Source organism: Mobula birostris, chromosome 23, assembly GCF_030028105.1.
Source record: "Mobula birostris isolate sMobBir1 chromosome 23, sMobBir1.hap1, whole genome shotgun sequence".
NCBI classification, from domain to species: Eukaryota; Metazoa; Chordata; class Chondrichthyes; order Myliobatiformes; family Myliobatidae; genus Mobula; species Mobula birostris.
Window position 1 is genome coordinate 31,460,655 of NC_092392.1, and position 17,796 is coordinate 31,478,450.

The 17,796-nt window shown below is 42.2% G+C and overlaps 1 protein-coding gene across 1 annotated transcript in view; it reads right to left on the bottom strand.

Moving 5' to 3' along the window:
* mov10l1 (Mov10 like RNA helicase 1) overlaps positions 1-17,272 on the bottom strand; it is a 65,319-nt gene extending 48,047 nt beyond the window's left edge. Inside the window, exons 1-5 of the mRNA XM_072241241.1 lie at positions 17,211-17,272; positions 13,604-13,703; positions 6,990-7,177; positions 2,901-3,069; positions 2,106-2,218 (exon numbers count right to left, since the gene is read on the bottom strand). Coding sequence (XP_072097342.1) covers positions 2,106-2,218; positions 2,901-3,069; positions 6,990-7,177; positions 13,604-13,688 — 555 coding nt within the window. The 5' untranslated portion in view covers positions 13,689-13,703; positions 17,211-17,272. The remainder of the gene's footprint in view (positions 1-2,105; positions 2,219-2,900; positions 3,070-6,989; positions 7,178-13,603; positions 13,704-17,210) is intronic.
* Positions 17,273-17,796: the final 524 nt, after the last annotated feature.

A 17,796-nucleotide genomic window follows, 5' to 3' on the forward strand; every position in this document is an offset into this window, starting at 1 on the left:
TTTGAATCTATTAAAAGGACACAAAGAATCTTTAAACATAAAACATATGAACGATGCATTGAATGGTAGTAAATTAAGTATAGTAAAAAAGAAAATTTTAATGCAAATAGTCCATAAATCAATGTGAAATTTGATGCTGTTTGTTGCTTGAAAGCTTCTCAATATTGGGTGCCAGACTTGTTGATGCCAAGAGCAAGACATTATCCAGATGGGCATCAGTCAATCTTGTTCTCAAATGGTTCCTGGTGTGCTTCATTTTTGAAAATAAATGCTCACACAGATAAGTGCTGCCAAACAATGATGCCATCACATGTAAATATCTGGATATTTAGCACGGATTTCTTGTTAAAACAGTGACACTGTTTCTGTTTACAAATTTGAACGATCCGATCAGAAAACCTGCGCGTGCACGAAGAGTATCTAATACATATTAATAAGGTAGTCTGCCTTCCTGTCATTCGTATATACCAGTGTTTGGTTTGGAACAAAACGGAACCTGGGGTCAGTGTAACAAGACGCCATGCATGTCCATCAGTGTGGTCACGTGAAACACTCAGAATAAGGAAAAATCGCTGCGGGCCGGATAAGCATAATATCCCAATACTTGCTCGTGGGCCGGCCAAAATACCTTTGCGGGCTGGATCTGGCCTGCGGGCCAAAGGTTGCCTACCCCTGGTCCAGGGCATGGAAAGTACAAGGAAAATTCTTCCCTTACAAGGGGAGGCAAAGTCGAGACCCAGATTCTGCAACTTCTCAATCAGGGTTGTGGGAATGATGGTATTAAATGCTGAGCTAGAGTTGATGAACAGCGTCCTGACGTAGGTGTTTGTGTTGTCCAGGTGGTCTAAAGCTGTGTGAAGAGCCATTGAGATTGTGTCCGCCATTGATCTATTGTGGTGATAGGCAAATTGCAATGGGTCCAGGTCCTTGCTGAGGCAGGCGTTCAGTCTAGTCATGACCAACATCTCAAAGTACTGACGATGTGAGTGCTACCGGGTGATAGTCATTAAGGCAGCCCACATTATTTTTCTTAGGCACTGGTATAATTATTGCCTTTTTGAAGCAAGTAGGAACTTCTGCCTGTAGCAGTGAGAGGTTGAAAATGTCCTTGAATGCTCCCGCTAGTTGGTTGGCACAGGTTTTCAGAGCCATAACAGGTACTCCATCAGGACCTTCCACCTTGCGAGGTTTCACTCTCTTTAAACACAGCCTAACACCTCAAGGTTGTATATAGTATACATATTTTGAAAATAAATGTACTTTGATGTATCTAGTAATTATGGAATCCGTTTACACCAGTCTTTCAAATGGTACACTCCACAGTACAGAAATTTGCCACAGAACACTTCTCCCATACTGTGGTTAGCAAGGAAGAATGGGAAAGCCAGACAGATGTTGCCACCTTGGAAACAGCTGTAAATGTCTTCCAGTTTTCCAGATCAGCTGCATACAAACTGGATGCCACGGGTAGTGTAGCAGATAGCATGACCCTATTACAGCTCAGGATGCTGGAGTTCATTGATCGTTTCTGGCGTCCTCTATAATAAAGTTTGCATGTTCTTTATGTGTGCGTGGCTTTCCTCCAGGTGCCCTGATTTCCTCCCACAATCCAAAGACAAAGGTTGGTAGGTTAATTGGTCAATGTACATTGCTCTCTGTTTAGGGTAGGGCTAAATTGAAGGGTTGCTGGGCAGCGCGACTCAGTGGGCCAGAAGGGTCTGTTCCACGCTGTATCTCGAAATAAATAGTTTGGTACTTGTTTGACGGGGAAGGATGCAGGTTGATCTGTTGACTTTAAGGATATGTTGCACTGCTTGGAAAAAGGAAGAAGGGATGGGTTCAAACAGGCACATTGCTGATGGAGTGTTGCCAGCATGTTTGAGACTACAGAAGAGGAACTTGTGCCATATGGTACATGCTCTTGGCATCTGCAAATCATATCACCATAAACATAGGCAAAAAATATTCTACAGCTTTAATGAGATAGAAAACAATTCAAGGGGATGGACTACAAATATTCTTTGTTCAACAGTATAAAATTAATTCAGTTTTCAAATGCAAAAAATCTAATTCCCAACGATCAAGTTTTTTTTAAAAGCACTTACGTTATCTAATTGTTTATATCTAAGTGGTTTCACATTGAAAGCTTGACTTTTCCAAGTTGCCTGTTCAACGAAATATTGTGCTTGAACCCAATCACCTGCGAAGGGCTGAAAACCTGCAAAACAGAGCAGCAGTAACTCTGCAGAACACTACATAGGAGAGGATTAAAAAGATGGACTGAGAGAGAAAGGCACGATCAAAAACACCAACAAATACACATTAGGTAATTTTTATCAGGGTGCACAAAATTATGTAGCAATTTCATTGTCATTAAAAATTAAAATGCCCACAAGCCTGAGGAAAATCGAGTTCTGAATTGTCAAATCTCAAATTAAAAGTCCAGCTGAGGGCAATGGAAACACATTAGAATCAGCTTTTGCTTAGGCAACAGTTGAGGGATGAAGTATGTGAGCTGCTAGTCTGTCTGGCTTAAATTATGTTGTAAACTTCCATTTCGAGCATGAAGAAATGTTTGAAAAGGTGTTACAGATGTATTTCAGCTATCATAAATGTCAGCACACCACTCATTCCATGCATGTTTTTCTAGTAATCAAATGTTTGGCTCTGTGTTGAATTAAATCAGACAAATCTTAGTAAATAAGAGAACATTTATTTTCACACTAGCAATGCACTAAATAATGACAATCAATTGCTCACATAGTCATGTTGTGAACTTAAGCTCTTAATACATTTATCACTACACTAAGATATGGAATGGACTCTCAACTGATGCAGGGGGCACAGAGAACCTGGGGCTTTATGTGGCATCTTATTAAAAGAATATGCTGAACTTCTACCTTCACAGAGATCCGTCATGGTAAAATAAATGGTTCCATTAATGTAGCCACTTTCACTGGTACATGAAGATATCTTGCCTATCAGCTTGTGAGCGCTCTGTTGGCCTGAAGGATCTGAAAAGGCTGCACAAGAGTCATTTTCATCCCACTGACTGGTTACTAGTTCCACCTGCAATTAAAAGTATAATAGCTGTAGGAATATTAAATTTTGAGTATTTGAACAACATGAAAGTGACATTAAATTTTAATAACAGACAGCAATTGGACACAATGGGAAAAAGGAGAAGTAGTAACGTCTGGGGTGAGAGGGGTCTTGCCAATCTTTTGGGGAGGAAATCTACCAATTATGACTCATGACATGGCTGACTCTAAACTACACCAGAAATCCATCCGTTTGTACTAAACTACCGCAAAAATTAAGAATAAAACCAAACAGACTAGGCACCAACAATTACATTGTGTCAAATGGGATATTTTAAATAGATCTTATGGTCCAATATTAGATATTTACAAGTCACTGAGAGCCACGAACAACACCCATATTCCACACAATGTTCATTCTTCATTTTAACTTCATCAAGACAACTGCATCATCAACAACAAAATACAAAATGCCAAAAAACACAAAACGGGGCAGCATCTGTGGTAGCAAAAACAGACAATGATTCAAAAACACAAGAGGTTCTGCAGATGCTGGAAATCCAAAGCAACACACACAAAATGCTGGAGGAACTCAGCAGGTCAGGCAGCGTCCATGGAATTGAACAAACAGTTGCAATTTTTGGGCCAAGATCCTTCTTCAGCATCTCTGAAGAAGGATCTCGGCCTGAAATGTCGACTATTGATTTCATTTCCTTAGACAACGATTCAGTTTGATGACCTTTTATTACAACTGAGAAAACATAGGAATCAAATCATATTTGAAGAGATCACCTTGTATATGAAATGAAGAGAACAAAATGAATCTCAGTGATGGGTTGAAGAAAATGCTGTTAATGTCCACGAGTCAGGCAGCATCTACAAACAGCTAACAACATATCACAGTCTCCACTCGGTGGAAAAAGCTGGGGGGGGGGGGGTCTACTTTGCAAAAGACACAAGGGTGACTCCGAACATCCAAATGCCCATCACTTTAACCCTCCAGCCGTGGCCTTTCTGACCACTGTCTTTAGCTAATTATGTGGGGCATAGATAGGGTAAATGCAAGCAGGTTTTTTCCAGAGGTTGGGCAGGACTACAATGAGAGGTCATGGCTTAAGGGTGAAAGGTGAAAAGTTTAAGGACAACATGAGGGGTAACTTCTTCACTCAGTGGATCGTGAAAGTGTGGAATGGGCTACCAACACAGGTGTGAAGGTGAACTCAATTTCAAGGTTTAAGAGAAGTTTGGATAGGTACATGGATGATTGGGGTATGGAGGGCTCTGATCCAAGTGCAGGTTGATGGGAGTAGGCAGTTTAAATGATTCAGCATGAACTAGATGGGCTGAAGGGCCTATTTCTGTGCTGTACTTTTCTATGACTCTATGAAAGTGCCAAAAATAAGCTCAAAGAGCAGCAACTCAGCATTTGATGAGATACTTTATATCCTTTAGGACTCAATAGCAATTTCAACTAACCATCCTTTACATTTTGTATGAGAACTGGTTGGTTCTAATGAAGGACCATCAGTATGCAATTCCTCTCATGCGCGAATGCACAAGGCCCAGTTCCCCACCGTTTCCAGGGGGTTAGAACAAGAAAGTAACACTAAAGAGAAATGACCAACATGGCAATATTGAGTGGCAAAGCAGGCAGAAGGGACCAAACAGTCTAATCCCACTGCTTCTTATTTTATCCTTCGCTTCACTTCATATATAAAACTCAATCCATCTGTCTTAAATATAGGAAAGTGAGACTATGGAAATTAATAAGCAGTTCTTCAGTCCTGAAGAAGGGCCTTTTTGCCCAAAACATTGACTGTTAATTCATTTCCATAAACGCTGCCTGACCTGCTGAGTTCCTCCAGCATTGTGTGTGTGTAACTCTGGATTTCCAGCATCTGAAGAATCTCTTATGTATGTCTTGAATATGCTCAGCAACCGAGAGTCCATAGCCCACTGGCTAGAGAATTTCAAAGATTTATTACTCTTAAGGTAAAGAAATTTCTTCCCATCTCAGTTCTGAATGGCTGACCCCTTAATCCATGACTGAAATTGCAATTTCTTGACTTCACAGGCAAAATCATTCATGTCAATAAGAATTTTGAATGTTTCAATAAGATTATTTCTCCTTTCAAACTCATAGTAGCAATGGGACCAGTCTACTAAAGCTTTAAGGTGAGATCCTAATCTTAATCCTATTCCTAATCCCAGGAATCAATCTCCCAAAAATGTGTTACATTCTCTGTCATCTTTTCATTGGTGCAGAAATCAAATGTACATAATATTCCTGGTATACCCTCACCAGAGCCCCAGATAGCTGCAGTAAGATATCCTCACGCTTGCAAATAAATCTTCTTGCATTAGGCTAACGTATCATAAAGGTGGTAAACAGAGGAAAAAAAATTGGCACCAGTGAGTATAGAGAGATAATTTCACTCAATATCTGAAATCCACACCGTAATTAAACTAATTATGGGGTTTGCTACATGCAGAACAGCCTCTGTCATAAAAATAATTTAGAAAGCATTTTTGGTAAACAAATTTGTTTTGACTAAATTGGCTGCCACTGATAGCAACAGAAACAGCTGCAAGGAACCCTGTTAGGGCATGGCATTTCATACTCGCCAGATGTGAAGATCTGTAGTAGTGTAGTACCTTCCATTGAAAGGTACTAATTCTACCTGTAGAAAAGATCTCACTGTACTCATGCTAGTTTTACCCTAGACCTACAGATCTTAATAGCCCTTTAACTGACCCACTGTTCCCTCAATTCTGCAAGTGTTTTGGTACAAGTTTTTACCTATTACCCACTTGTATAGACTAAATAATTTTTATTGGTATTTGCAGAAATATAGTCCCTATTCTCACAAGTCTACAGATCCCAATGCAACCTTCTATTTGGGAGACAAGAGATCACAACCCATTACAGGTTGACTACAGAGTATGGGTGATGTCATGTTACACTGCTGTTCAGGGACAGAGGTGAAGGAATGATGACAGTGGTCTCAAAGGCACACTGTTTGCTTTAGTCCAGTTTATTAACCACCATACATTTGACAGGGTGTCCAGGGAGGGGCAGCACCTCTGGTGAAGGGGCTTGTCGTGTCCAGTCCGGGCCAGCTCACTCACCTTTGATCCCCACCGGACACTCAGCTGTGGCTCACACAGCTGTTTGCATGTGACAGCAGGCACACCCCAGTGCACCCCTTCAACAGGTGGGCTAAACCAGGTGAGGGTAGCCGGTGGCCTCATACCCTGGTGATATAGGGACATACCTGTCCCAGCATGTGAAGCCAGCTCCGGTGGACTGGGCAGGTGAGATCCAATGGCTAGGGAGGAGGTACTGCAATGCTCCATGGAGAGTGAAGGGCATGACAAGGCACAGAAGATGTCATGGTCATCCACTGCAACCAAGGAAGACCCAGTTTGTTCTGCTTCTCAGTACCACTGGAACTGGACTTCTAAGATCTAGAGAATGGAATTGCCCTAGTACAATGGCTTTTCCACTTTAAAATCTCTCCTGCACGGGTCTCCTGTCATTGTTAGACACCACAGACAACCACCACCATACAGGAGCAGCAAATGAGCACGAAGCCAACAGCAACAACCAAGGTGCTATATTTTAAGTAGACAAAATTTGCCTTTTTATTCTTAGAGATACAGAATGGATTTTCAGATAGAGGTATTTTCAGAATTTCAGCATTTCTCTTATCTCTGATTTCCAGCATGGTGATCATTCCATACGAAAGTATATTTTGGGAAATTCTAAGCAATACACCCAATAGTAGTGACCAAGCTGAGATGTTTACCTCCACACTGCATTATATCTACAATCCAAGAATTAACTGCAGTGAGAAGCAGAACAATGTTAGAATTTTTAACATGCATTTTTAAACACAGAATTCTGTATAGTCTGAATGGAAATAAGTGATCTAGATCACTTCCTACCTTGACTGCTTTCCAACCTCCAGATGCTGTACTCCTTTGGGCCAGTATGTTCACCTTCTGACCAACATGCAGAGGAGCACCTCCCAGCACATCGTCAAATGTGAAATAGATAGAGTCATCAACTAAACCAGATTTACCACAAAACCTGGTCACAATACCTCCAAGCACATTTTTGTATTCTGTACAATCTGAAAAACAATGTTTCAGAAGTTACTTACATTTTCTCAACCATTTACTCAACAACACCTAAAATAACACTAATTTTTTGAAAATGAAATCAAAAAACATTGTAGAAGAAAAATCCAGTGTTCCTGCCCTCACTTCATATTTCCCAATCTGATCTAGGAGTGCACGCCAAAATCAAAAAGGTTTAAGATGGCCAAGATACACCCCCGTTCAATGACTCACTCACAGCCTGCCACTGAAGGTCCCATAGCCATGAAAGCAAAGGTAACACCATGATAATAATAACTCATTAAACAAAAGCAGCCCCTTCAAGCGTGGAACCTGCACTTTTTAAAACAGGCATACGATTCTATAAAGATTGTAGCTACAGGAGGTTGAAAGAAATGTGTCAGTACTCAGATAAGCTACTGCACGCACCTCAAAAGCCATTGAAAAATAAATAACTGGTGTATATGTCACCCAAATTCTGACATGCATAATATTTCATTATATAACAATTTCAAAGTGCTTGTCTAAACTGTGCAGCTGATCTAAAGAACATTAAACATTAAAAAGGAAGGTTGCTACCAACGGCTGTCTTTTGGATCGGGACTACAGAGCGTCATGGGAGCTGAATTCTGAAGGAAGGCAGTTTTTTTAAAAAAAAACTTCTTCGAGTGCAAGACAGACGAGACTGCGCAGGCGCATGACGTCAACAGGACAGCTGCGGAGAGTTTAAAAAGGAAGGTTGCTACCAACGGCTGTCTTTTGGATCAGGACTACAGAGCGTCGCGGGAACTGAATTCTGAAGGAAGGCAGTTTTTTAAAAAAACCTTTTTCGAGTGCAAGAAAGACGAGACTGCGCAAGCACGTGATGTCAACAGGACAGCGCGGAGAGTTTAAAAAGAAGACCACCCTATACAGCGGGCAGCTGTCAGAGCAGGCAGCGGAGTGAGTGGTAGCAGAGTAGGGCTTTGGCTTCATCGGGCTTCGGCGGTAAACGGGAAGAGGCGAGAGCAAAGCACCAACTCTTTTTCTCTCCCCCCCACCCCTTCGCGAATCGGCCCGGACAGACAGGAACAGCAGGGCTCTCATAGCTAACGGTAGGAGCTAACAGTTTAAAAAGTTCGTCTGTTTGGTGAGGTAAGTGGGTGAGTAGACTTACTTTTCCTGTTTCATTCCTGTAGAATTAGATAGCATGCCTGCAGGGTTAGTGCTTTGTTCAGGGTGTCAGATGTGGGAATCCTGGGAGTCCTCCAGCCTCCCTGATGGCCACATCTGTGCCAGGTGCACCAAGATGCAACTCCTCAGAGACAGCGTTAGGGATCTGGAGCTGCAGCTTGATGACCTACTGCTTATCAGGGAAAGTGAAGAGGAGATAGACAGGTGCTACAGGGAGGTAGTCATCCCTAGGCTACAGGGGTCAGAAAACTGGGTCACTGTCAAGAGAGGGAAGGGAAATGCCCGGATAGTGGAGAGCACCCCTGTGGCTGTCCCCCCCAGCAACAAATATCTTGTTCTGGATACTGTTGAGGGGGATGACCTGACAAGGGACGCCCACGGTGACTGGGTCTCTAGCACTGAGCCTGGCACTGTTGTGCAGGAGATAAGGAGGGAGAAGAGGAATGTGGTAGTCGTAGGGGATTCCATAGTCAGGGGAACAGACAGGAGATTCTGTGAGCCTGACAGAGATACCCACATGGTGTGTTGCCTCCCAGATGCCAGGGTACGGGATGTCTCGGATCGGGTCCTGAATATTCTGAAGGGGGAGGGTGAGCAGCCAGTTGTCTTGGTACATGTGGGTACCAATGACATAGATAGGACAAAGGAGGAAGTCCTGAAGAGAGATTTCCAGGAGTTAGGAAGGAAGCTGAGAAGCAGGACCTCCAGGGTAGTAATCTCGGGATTGCTACCTGTGCCACATGCTAGCAAGGGCAAGAATAGTAGGATCAGGCAGATGAATGCCTGACTGAGAGACTGGTGCAGGGGGCAGGGCTTCAGATTCTTGGATAATTGGAATCTCTTCTGGGGGAAGTATGACCTGTTCAAAAAGGACAGGTTACACCTGAACCCAAAGGGGACCAATATCCTGGTGGGAAAGTTTAATAGAGCTGTTAGGGAGGGTTTAAACTGATTTGGCAGGGGGATGGGAACCAGAATGATAGAGCAGAGGAACGGGAAAACAGAAATAAATCTAAGATAGTGAGCAGTAAAGATGTCAGGAAAGACAGGCAGGTGAATGGGGCAAATTTGAAGCCATTGGGATGAGTTGCAGAGCAATAAATTTGCAGTGAAATCAAAGCGAAAAGTACCAATTACTGGTCTTAAGGTGTTATACTTAAATGCATGCAGCATAAGGAATAAGGTGGATGATCTTGTTGTACAGCTACAGATTGGCAGGTATGATATTGTGGCCATCACTGAGACCTGGCTAAAGGACGCATGTCTCTGGAAGCTGAACGTCCAAGGATACACGGTGTATCAGAAGGACAGGAAGGTAGGCAGAGGGGGAGGCGTGGCTTTATTGGTAAGAAATGATATTAAATTATTAGAAAGAGGTGATATAGGAGCGGAAGGTGCAGAATCTTTATGGGTTGAGCTAAGAAACTGCAGGGGTAAAAGGACCCTGATGGCAGTTATTTATAGGCCTCCAAACAGCTGCAGGGATGTGGACTACAAATTACAACAGAAAATAGAAAAGGCTTGTCAGAAGGGCAGTGTTATGATAATTGTGGGGGATTTTAACATGCCAGTGGATTGGAAAAATCAGGTCGGCACTGGATCTCAAGAAAGAGAATTTGTAGAATGTCTGCGAGATGGCTTTTTAGAACAACTTGTTGTTGAGACCACTAGGGGATCGGCTGTACTGGATTGGGTATTGTGTAATGAACCGGAGGTGATTAGAGAGATTGAGGTGAAGGAACCCTTAGGAGGCAGTGATCATAACATGATTGAGTTCACTGTGAAATTTGAAAAATAGAAGCTGAAATCCGATGTGTTGGTATTTCAGTGGAGTAAAGGAAATTACAGTGGCACGAGAGGGGAACTGGCCAAAGTTGACTGGAAAGGGACACTGGCGGGAAAGACGGCAGAGCAGCAGTGGCTGGAGTTTATGCGAGAAGTGAGGAAGGTGCAAGACAGGTATATTCCAAAAAAGAAGAAATTTTTGAAAGGAAAAAGGATGCAACCGTGGTTGACAAGAGAAGTCAAAGTTAAAGCAAAGGAGAAGGCATACAAGGAAGCAAAAATTAGTGGGAAGACAGAGGATTGGGAAGTTTTTAAAAGCTTGCAAAAGGAAACTAAGAAGGTCATTAAAAGGGAAAAGATTAACTATGAAAGGAAGCTAGCAAATAATATCAAAGAGGATACTAAAAGCTTTTTCAAGTACATAAAGAGTAAAAGACAGGTGAGAGTAGATATAGGACCGATAGAAAATGATGCTGGAGAAATTATAATGGGAGATAAGGAGATGGTAGAGGAACTGAACGAGTATTTTCCATCAGTCTTCACTGAGGAAGACATCAGCAGCATACCGGACACTCAAGGGTGGCAGGGAAGAGAAGTGTGTGCAGTCACAATTACGACAGAGAAAGTACTCAGGAAGCTGAATAGTCTAAAGGTACATAAATCTCCTGGAGCAGATGGAATGCACCTGCGTATTCTGAAGGAAGTAGCTGTGGAGATTGCGGAGGCATTAGCAATGATCTTTCAAAAATCGATAGATTCTGGCATGGTTCTGGAGGACTGGAAGATTGCAAATGTCACTCCGCTATTTAAGAAGGGGGCAAGGAAGCAAAAAGGAAATTATAGACCTGTTAGCTTGACATCGGTGGTTGGGAAGTTGTTGGAGTTGATTGTCAAGGATGAGATTACGGAGTACCTGGAGACATATGACAAGATAGGCAGAACTCAGCATGGATTCCTTAAAGGAAAATCCTGCCTGACAAACCTATTACAATTTTTTGAGGAAATTACCAGTAGGCTAGACAAGGGAGATGCAGTGGATGTTGTATATTTGGATTTTCAGAAGGCCTTTGACAAGCTGCCACACATGAGGCTACTTAACAAGATAAGAGCCCATGGAATTACGGGAAAGTTACATACGTGGATAAAGCGTTGGCTGATTGGCAGGAAACAGAGAGTGGGAATAAAGGGATCCTATTCTGGTTGGCTGCCGGTTACCAGTGGTGTTCCACAGGGGTCTATGTTGGGGCCATTTCTTTTTACATTGTACATCAACGATGTGGATTATGGAATAGGTGGCTTTGTGGCTAAGTTTGCTGACGGTACAAAGATAGGTGGAGGGGCCGGTAGTGCTGAGGAAACGGAGAGTCTGCAGAGAGACTTGGATAGATTGGAAGGATAGGCAAAGGAGTACAATGTTGGAAAGTGCATGGTTATGCACTTTGGCAGAAGTAATAAACGGGCAGACTATTATTTAAATGGAGAAAGAATTCAAAGTTCTGAGATGCAACGGGACTTGGGAGTCCTCGTACAGGATACCCTTAAGGTTAACCTCCAGGTTGAGTCGGTGGTGAAGAATGCGAATGCAATGTTGGCATTCATTTCTAGAGGAATAGAGTATAGGAGCAGGGATGTGATGTTGAAGCTCTATAAGGCACTGGTGAGACCTCACTTGGAGTACTGTGGGCAGTTTTGGTCTCCTTATTTAAGAAAGGATGTGCTGACGTTGGAGAGGGCACAGAGAAGATTCACTAGAATGATTCCGGGAATGAGAGGGTAAACATATGAGGAAAGTTTGTCTGCTCTTGGATTGTATTCCTTGGAGTTTAGAAGAATGAGGGGAGACCTCATAGAAACATTTCGAATGTTGAAAGGCATGGACAGAGTGGATGTGGCAAAGTTGGTTCCCATGATGGGGGAGTCTAGTACGACAGGGCATGACTTAAGGATTGAAGGGTGCCCATTCAGAACAAAAATGCGAAGAAATTTTTTTAGTCAGAGGGTGGTGAATCTATGGAATCTATTGCCACGGGCAGCAGTGGAGGCCAAGTCATTGGGTGTATTTAAGGCAGAGATTGATAGGTATCTGAGTAGCCAGGGCATCAAAGGTTGTGGTGAGAAGGCAGGGGGTGGGACTAAATGTGAGAATGGATCAGCTCATGATAAAATGGCGGAGCAAACTCGATGGGCCAAATGGCCAACCTCTGCTCCTTTGTCTTATGGTCTTATGACAATTCTCATTATATTAAGAATACAATATAATTTTTAATATAATGGGAATATATTAACATATATTATTCTTAATATAATGGTACTGAAACACGGACTAAATGAAAGAATGGCAAATAACAATTGGCAGATTCAGAGATATATTGAGAGCTGGAAACTAGTGTCAGAAACATTCAACATAGAACAGTACAGCTAAGGAACAGGCCCTTTGGCCCACAATGTTGTGCCAAACCAGCTAAAAAGTAAACTTAAAAAAATCCCTAAAACGAATCCCTCCTATCTACATCATGTCCATATCCTCCATCTCTTAAAAGCCTCTAATGTATTTGCCTCTACCACCATATCAGGCTGCACATTCCAGGCATTCACCACTCTTGAGTAAAAAAAAAAAATCACCCTTCACATCCCCTTTGAACCTACCCCCCTCACCTTCAATGCATACCTCTGGTACGAGACATTTCTATCCTGGGAAACAGATACTCTCTGTCTATGCCTCTCATAATCTTATAAACCTCTATCAGATCTTCCGTCAGACTCTGAGACTCCACAGAACGCAACCCAAGTTCGTCCAGCCTCTCAAGATAACACATGCCCTCTAAACCAGGTAGCATCCTGGCAAACCTCTTCTGCACCCTCTTCACCATTTGAAAAGTTAAAAATCAGACTTCTAGCAGTTGTTTATAGCCTGAAATGCTAACCTCATTTCTCTTTCCATACATGCTACATGACTTACTGGGTCTTTCAAGGATTTTCTGCTTTCATTTCATAAAAACATCGGATATGGTAGAAATTCAAAAGAAGTTCAAATTGTTAAATATTTCTTAAAATATGTCAAATCCTATAATATTTGTAAAAAGGTAACTGATGAAGAATACAATGAATTTTCAACATTTTAGCCAAATTCAGTATAAGACATAAAATTTCCCCTCTCATCCTTGCACCAATGTTATTATTGGCATTTAAAAATATATATCAAGAGTTCACAATTTTTTCCAAGCCCATAAGTCATTATCCATTTTGCATACCCATACAGCATAAAATTGAGGAAAGCCCATGAGCAGCACTAAAAAGGAATGCACTTCCAGTTTGGTACTAATATTAATATGAACATCAATGCAGGAGGAGTATTGAATAGTAAGAAAGATCATCTTCAGGCAACTAGATTTCAGTAATAGTGACATCCTCCTATACATATTTGAATTCATTCTTTAAAAATACACGACAAATTGCTCCTTTAATTGAGTAAAATCCACTACCTGATGCCTTATATTCATCCTCTTCCAAGTCACCATCAGATTTCCTCAACAGGAAGGTGGCAGCTTTCATCAGAAGAGACAGCATTGCAGCATTTCCTTCCTAAATATTGAAATTTGGTAGAAAGTATTAATACGGAGGGAAAAAATGCAGCTTGCCTAGATGAGCATGCATAGGAAAATAAGTTCTACTTACACAGGTAACTTGACCTATCTGTACAAGGATGATGCTTTGACTAATATTAATTCTGCAGATGCTGGAAATCTAGAGCAACACACATAAAATGCTGATGGAACTCAGCAGGTCAGACAGCATCTATGAAAATGAATAAACAGTTTATGTTTTGGGCTGAGACCTTTCTCCAGGGTCCTGACGAAGGGTCTTGGCTGAACCTGTTAAGTTCATCCAGCATTTTGTGTATTTGTTCGATTAACAGTGCATGTCCTTAGCACTTTAATCATCATTATTATGTGCCGTGTTGTTTGACATGGACGATCATGGTCTTGACCACGATTGTTCTTGGCAAATTTTTCTTTAGAAGTGATTTGCATTGCCTTCTTCAGGTTCTTCAGGGCAGTGCCTTTACAAGACTGGTGACCCCACCCATTATCAATACTATTCAGAGTTTGTCTGCCTGGTGTCAGTTGTCTCGTAACCAACATTTGTGATATGCGCCAGCTGCTCATACGACCATCCACCACCTGCTTGCGTGGCTTCACAGGGTGGAGATATGTTTTTACCAAAGCAGGGGTACAATAGCCTGCAGGTCACCCTTGGGCAAGGTGTAGCACCTGCTTGGCCCCTCCTATCAGGGTTGCATGAAGCCACTTCTTCTTCATCTTGTTTTATAAACAGATTTGAGATTTACAACAGCAATGTTAAACACATTAAGAATTCAAAGACAAAAACGTGCTGGACAGGAAGTATTGACTTTTATTTTATGAATGAACATCAAAAAAAGTTGAGTTACACAAAACAATCTGCAATATGGAACTTAAAGGTGAAACAATTTGGAGGATTCTTTCTAAGTCAGCACTATGCCATACCTAGAGATATTAAGGCATTTCTCTAAAACATCATTAATAAGATAGGTTTCAAAAGCAACTTAATAGGACGAGGATTGGAAAAGGGTTTATGTACACCAGGGGTTCCCAACCTTTTTTATGCCATGAACCAATCTGTGGACCTAGGTTGGGAACCCTGACGCACACCAAGCTGTCCAAACGCTAAGATACAACTATCAATAAGTGAAATAGAGGAATGTAGAATTCCAGTAACAAGGTTGTAATATCAGAGAAGGTTTTAATTTAATGAAAATTACAAAGTTAAAATTGGATGCAACCTCATTGCTCCTCGGTGAGTACAGAATAAATACGTTTGTGGGCCCGGTCTACCGGGAGTGGTTAGTAGTAAGCTGAAACATTGGCCCAGAACAACTGTAAAGGCAAGTTAAGTGAACAAACAGTGCTTAAAATACATTTGGCCTGATTCAGGGCAGAAACTAGCCAGAAAAATAGTGAAATGGCATCCAAACCACCCCTCAACCATCAAGGTAACCAAGTTAACCAAAAGGGATAACTTCATACACCCCATCATTGAACTGTTCCCATAACCAATGGACTCACTTTCAAGAACTCCATCTCACGTTCTCAGTATTTATTGCTTATTTTTAAAAATATTATTCCCTCGTTGTATTTACACAGTGTAGTCTTTTGCACACTGGTTAAATGCCCTTTCATTGATTCTGTTATGATTATTATTCCACATATTTATTGAGTACCCACAAGAAAATTGAATTTTAGGGTTGTATATGATGACATATATGCACTCTGACAATATTTACTTGGAACATGCGCTTTGCTTTACGTTAGTAGAGAAAAAAACTGAAAAGTTGGATTTAATGCTCAGACATCTTCAACTTGCAGAAAAAGTCAGTCAACTTCATTGTCACATGCACAAGTACATGCAATGAAAAATTTACTTGCAGCAGCAGCACAGACATGTAGCATCATATAAAAAGTATTCGTAAACTATACACACCTTTTTTTTTTTAAACAAGATGGTCCACAATTAGGAGGAAAAAAAGCCCAAGTACTCTTCTCATTTCCTGCATGTGTTAATCCATTACTTACAACGCATAATTTTATGAGTTCATCATCATCATCATTACGTGCCACATCTATGATGTAGGTGATTATGGTCCTTGACAAATTCTACAGATGTGGTTTGTCATTGCCTTCTTCTGGGCAGTGTCTATACAAGATGGGTGACCCCAGCCATTATCAATACTCTTCAGAGATTGTCTGCCTGGCATCGGTGATTGCATAACCAGGATTTGAGATTAGCTACTCATACCACCATCCATCGCCTGCTCATATGGCTTCACGTGACCCTGATTTTGGAGCGGGGTGGGGGTCTAAAAAGGTGCTACACCTTGCCCAAGGGTGACCTGCAGGCTAGTGGAAGGAAGGAATGCATTACACCTCCTTTGGTAGAGGCACATTTATAAGTTACTTTTTGCAAACATACACTAGGTCTGCAAGACAAGACTTTGAAACGAAAAGGCATAATGTATTGCAAAGTGGTCATAGTGTTGGTAAGCTGTAGTGATTGGAGGATTGCTAGTTGCCTGAAGAATTGAATGATTGAAGGGAGGTAACTGTCCTTAAACCAGCACCTTATTCCCACACCCAATGAATTTAGTTATTATTTCAATAGAAGTATTCATCAATACCACTTCAAATAACTTGGTTTCTAAGATTACAGCTTATTATTCATAGGTTTTTACCAAAGCAAACAGTCCAGATCCATACTATATTCAGTAATTAAGATAATACTCTTTCATGTGGCAGCGTTGCTGAAATATTAGAACGATATTAACGTTTGCATTAAGCACTCTTCTCAGTTCCTGGAAATGTTAATCCATTATTGATAATGCATAATTTTATAGAAGTTACCTTTTGCAAACGTGCGCCAGGCCTGCAAGACAAAAGCCTTTAAATGAAGAGAAGAAATGGTGAGACGTCGGCTGGGTATGCACCCTACCGTCAATATCGAGGGAGAGCGTGCTTTAGTGCTAATTGTGAATAGGTTCAAGGTGACCATCAACTATGGCCATTTCTCCACACGACGACTGAAGAGCAATGAAGAGCAAGCACACACCAACTCTCTCCTCCATGGACGGTCCTATACCCGGCTGTAAACCGTGGAGGGTTTGGCATGGAGCAAGCAACCCTTTCCCGTAAAAACAAATCCAGAACAACAGAAACTCTTAACAAAAGCTCCAAAGATCTCATCCCCGGGAGAGGGAGACGGTTAACTCCCCCATGGACGGTCCTCAACCCGGCCACGGAAAGGAGGAGGGTTGGGCGTGAAGCAGGCAACCCCATACCGAAAAAACAAACGCCAAGAGAAGCTCCATCCCCGGGAGAGGGAGAATGTCCGCCTAAGAGATGTATGGTGAAAGCTAAGGCCATGGGGCAGATCAACCTTCGGCCCAGGAGTGAGGACCCTGGCGAGCTGCCGTTGGCGGCGGGCTTAAGAGGCAGCAGCACGCCGCCAGGACCACCCTTACACCCGAAAACGAGCCCAGGCCCTCCGATAACTCACCTGCCTCACGCAAGGCCCAACAACCCGGGGAGAAACAAAGTGCCGGCGGCTTGACGCACTAAAAGTCTCGGGAACTGGAGCGACCACGTGTCGAGCGCCAGGTGGATCCTCCCTCTCCGGCCATTGACATGCGCGCAGTTTTATTCCAAATATACAGCGCTGAGCAAACGCCTCTTTCTATATATATATGCATTTGACTCTTGCACAGCACTGTTGTAATTTAATGTATTGTACTGTATTTCTGCCACAAAAAAAACAATTTTAATGATACACGTGAGTGATGATAAACCTGATTCTGATATGGGTCTTATTGTGGACTGAGAGTGGGAAGGGGAAAATCAAAGTTGGGAGAAGAGGGAGCGGGAAGCACCGGAGACATTCTGTAATGATGATTAAACCCACTGTTTGGAATCAAATGACCTTGCCCTGAGACAGGCTGGGCGTGTCTGTACCCACGCCACCCCCTGCCCCAGCACTCCTTCTCTGCCACCTGTCCCACACAACTCCCCCTGCGCTCCACCTTCGCCATTCCAAACGCCGTTTGCTCCCGCCAGATTTACAAACTCGCTCTCCGCTCCACGTTGAC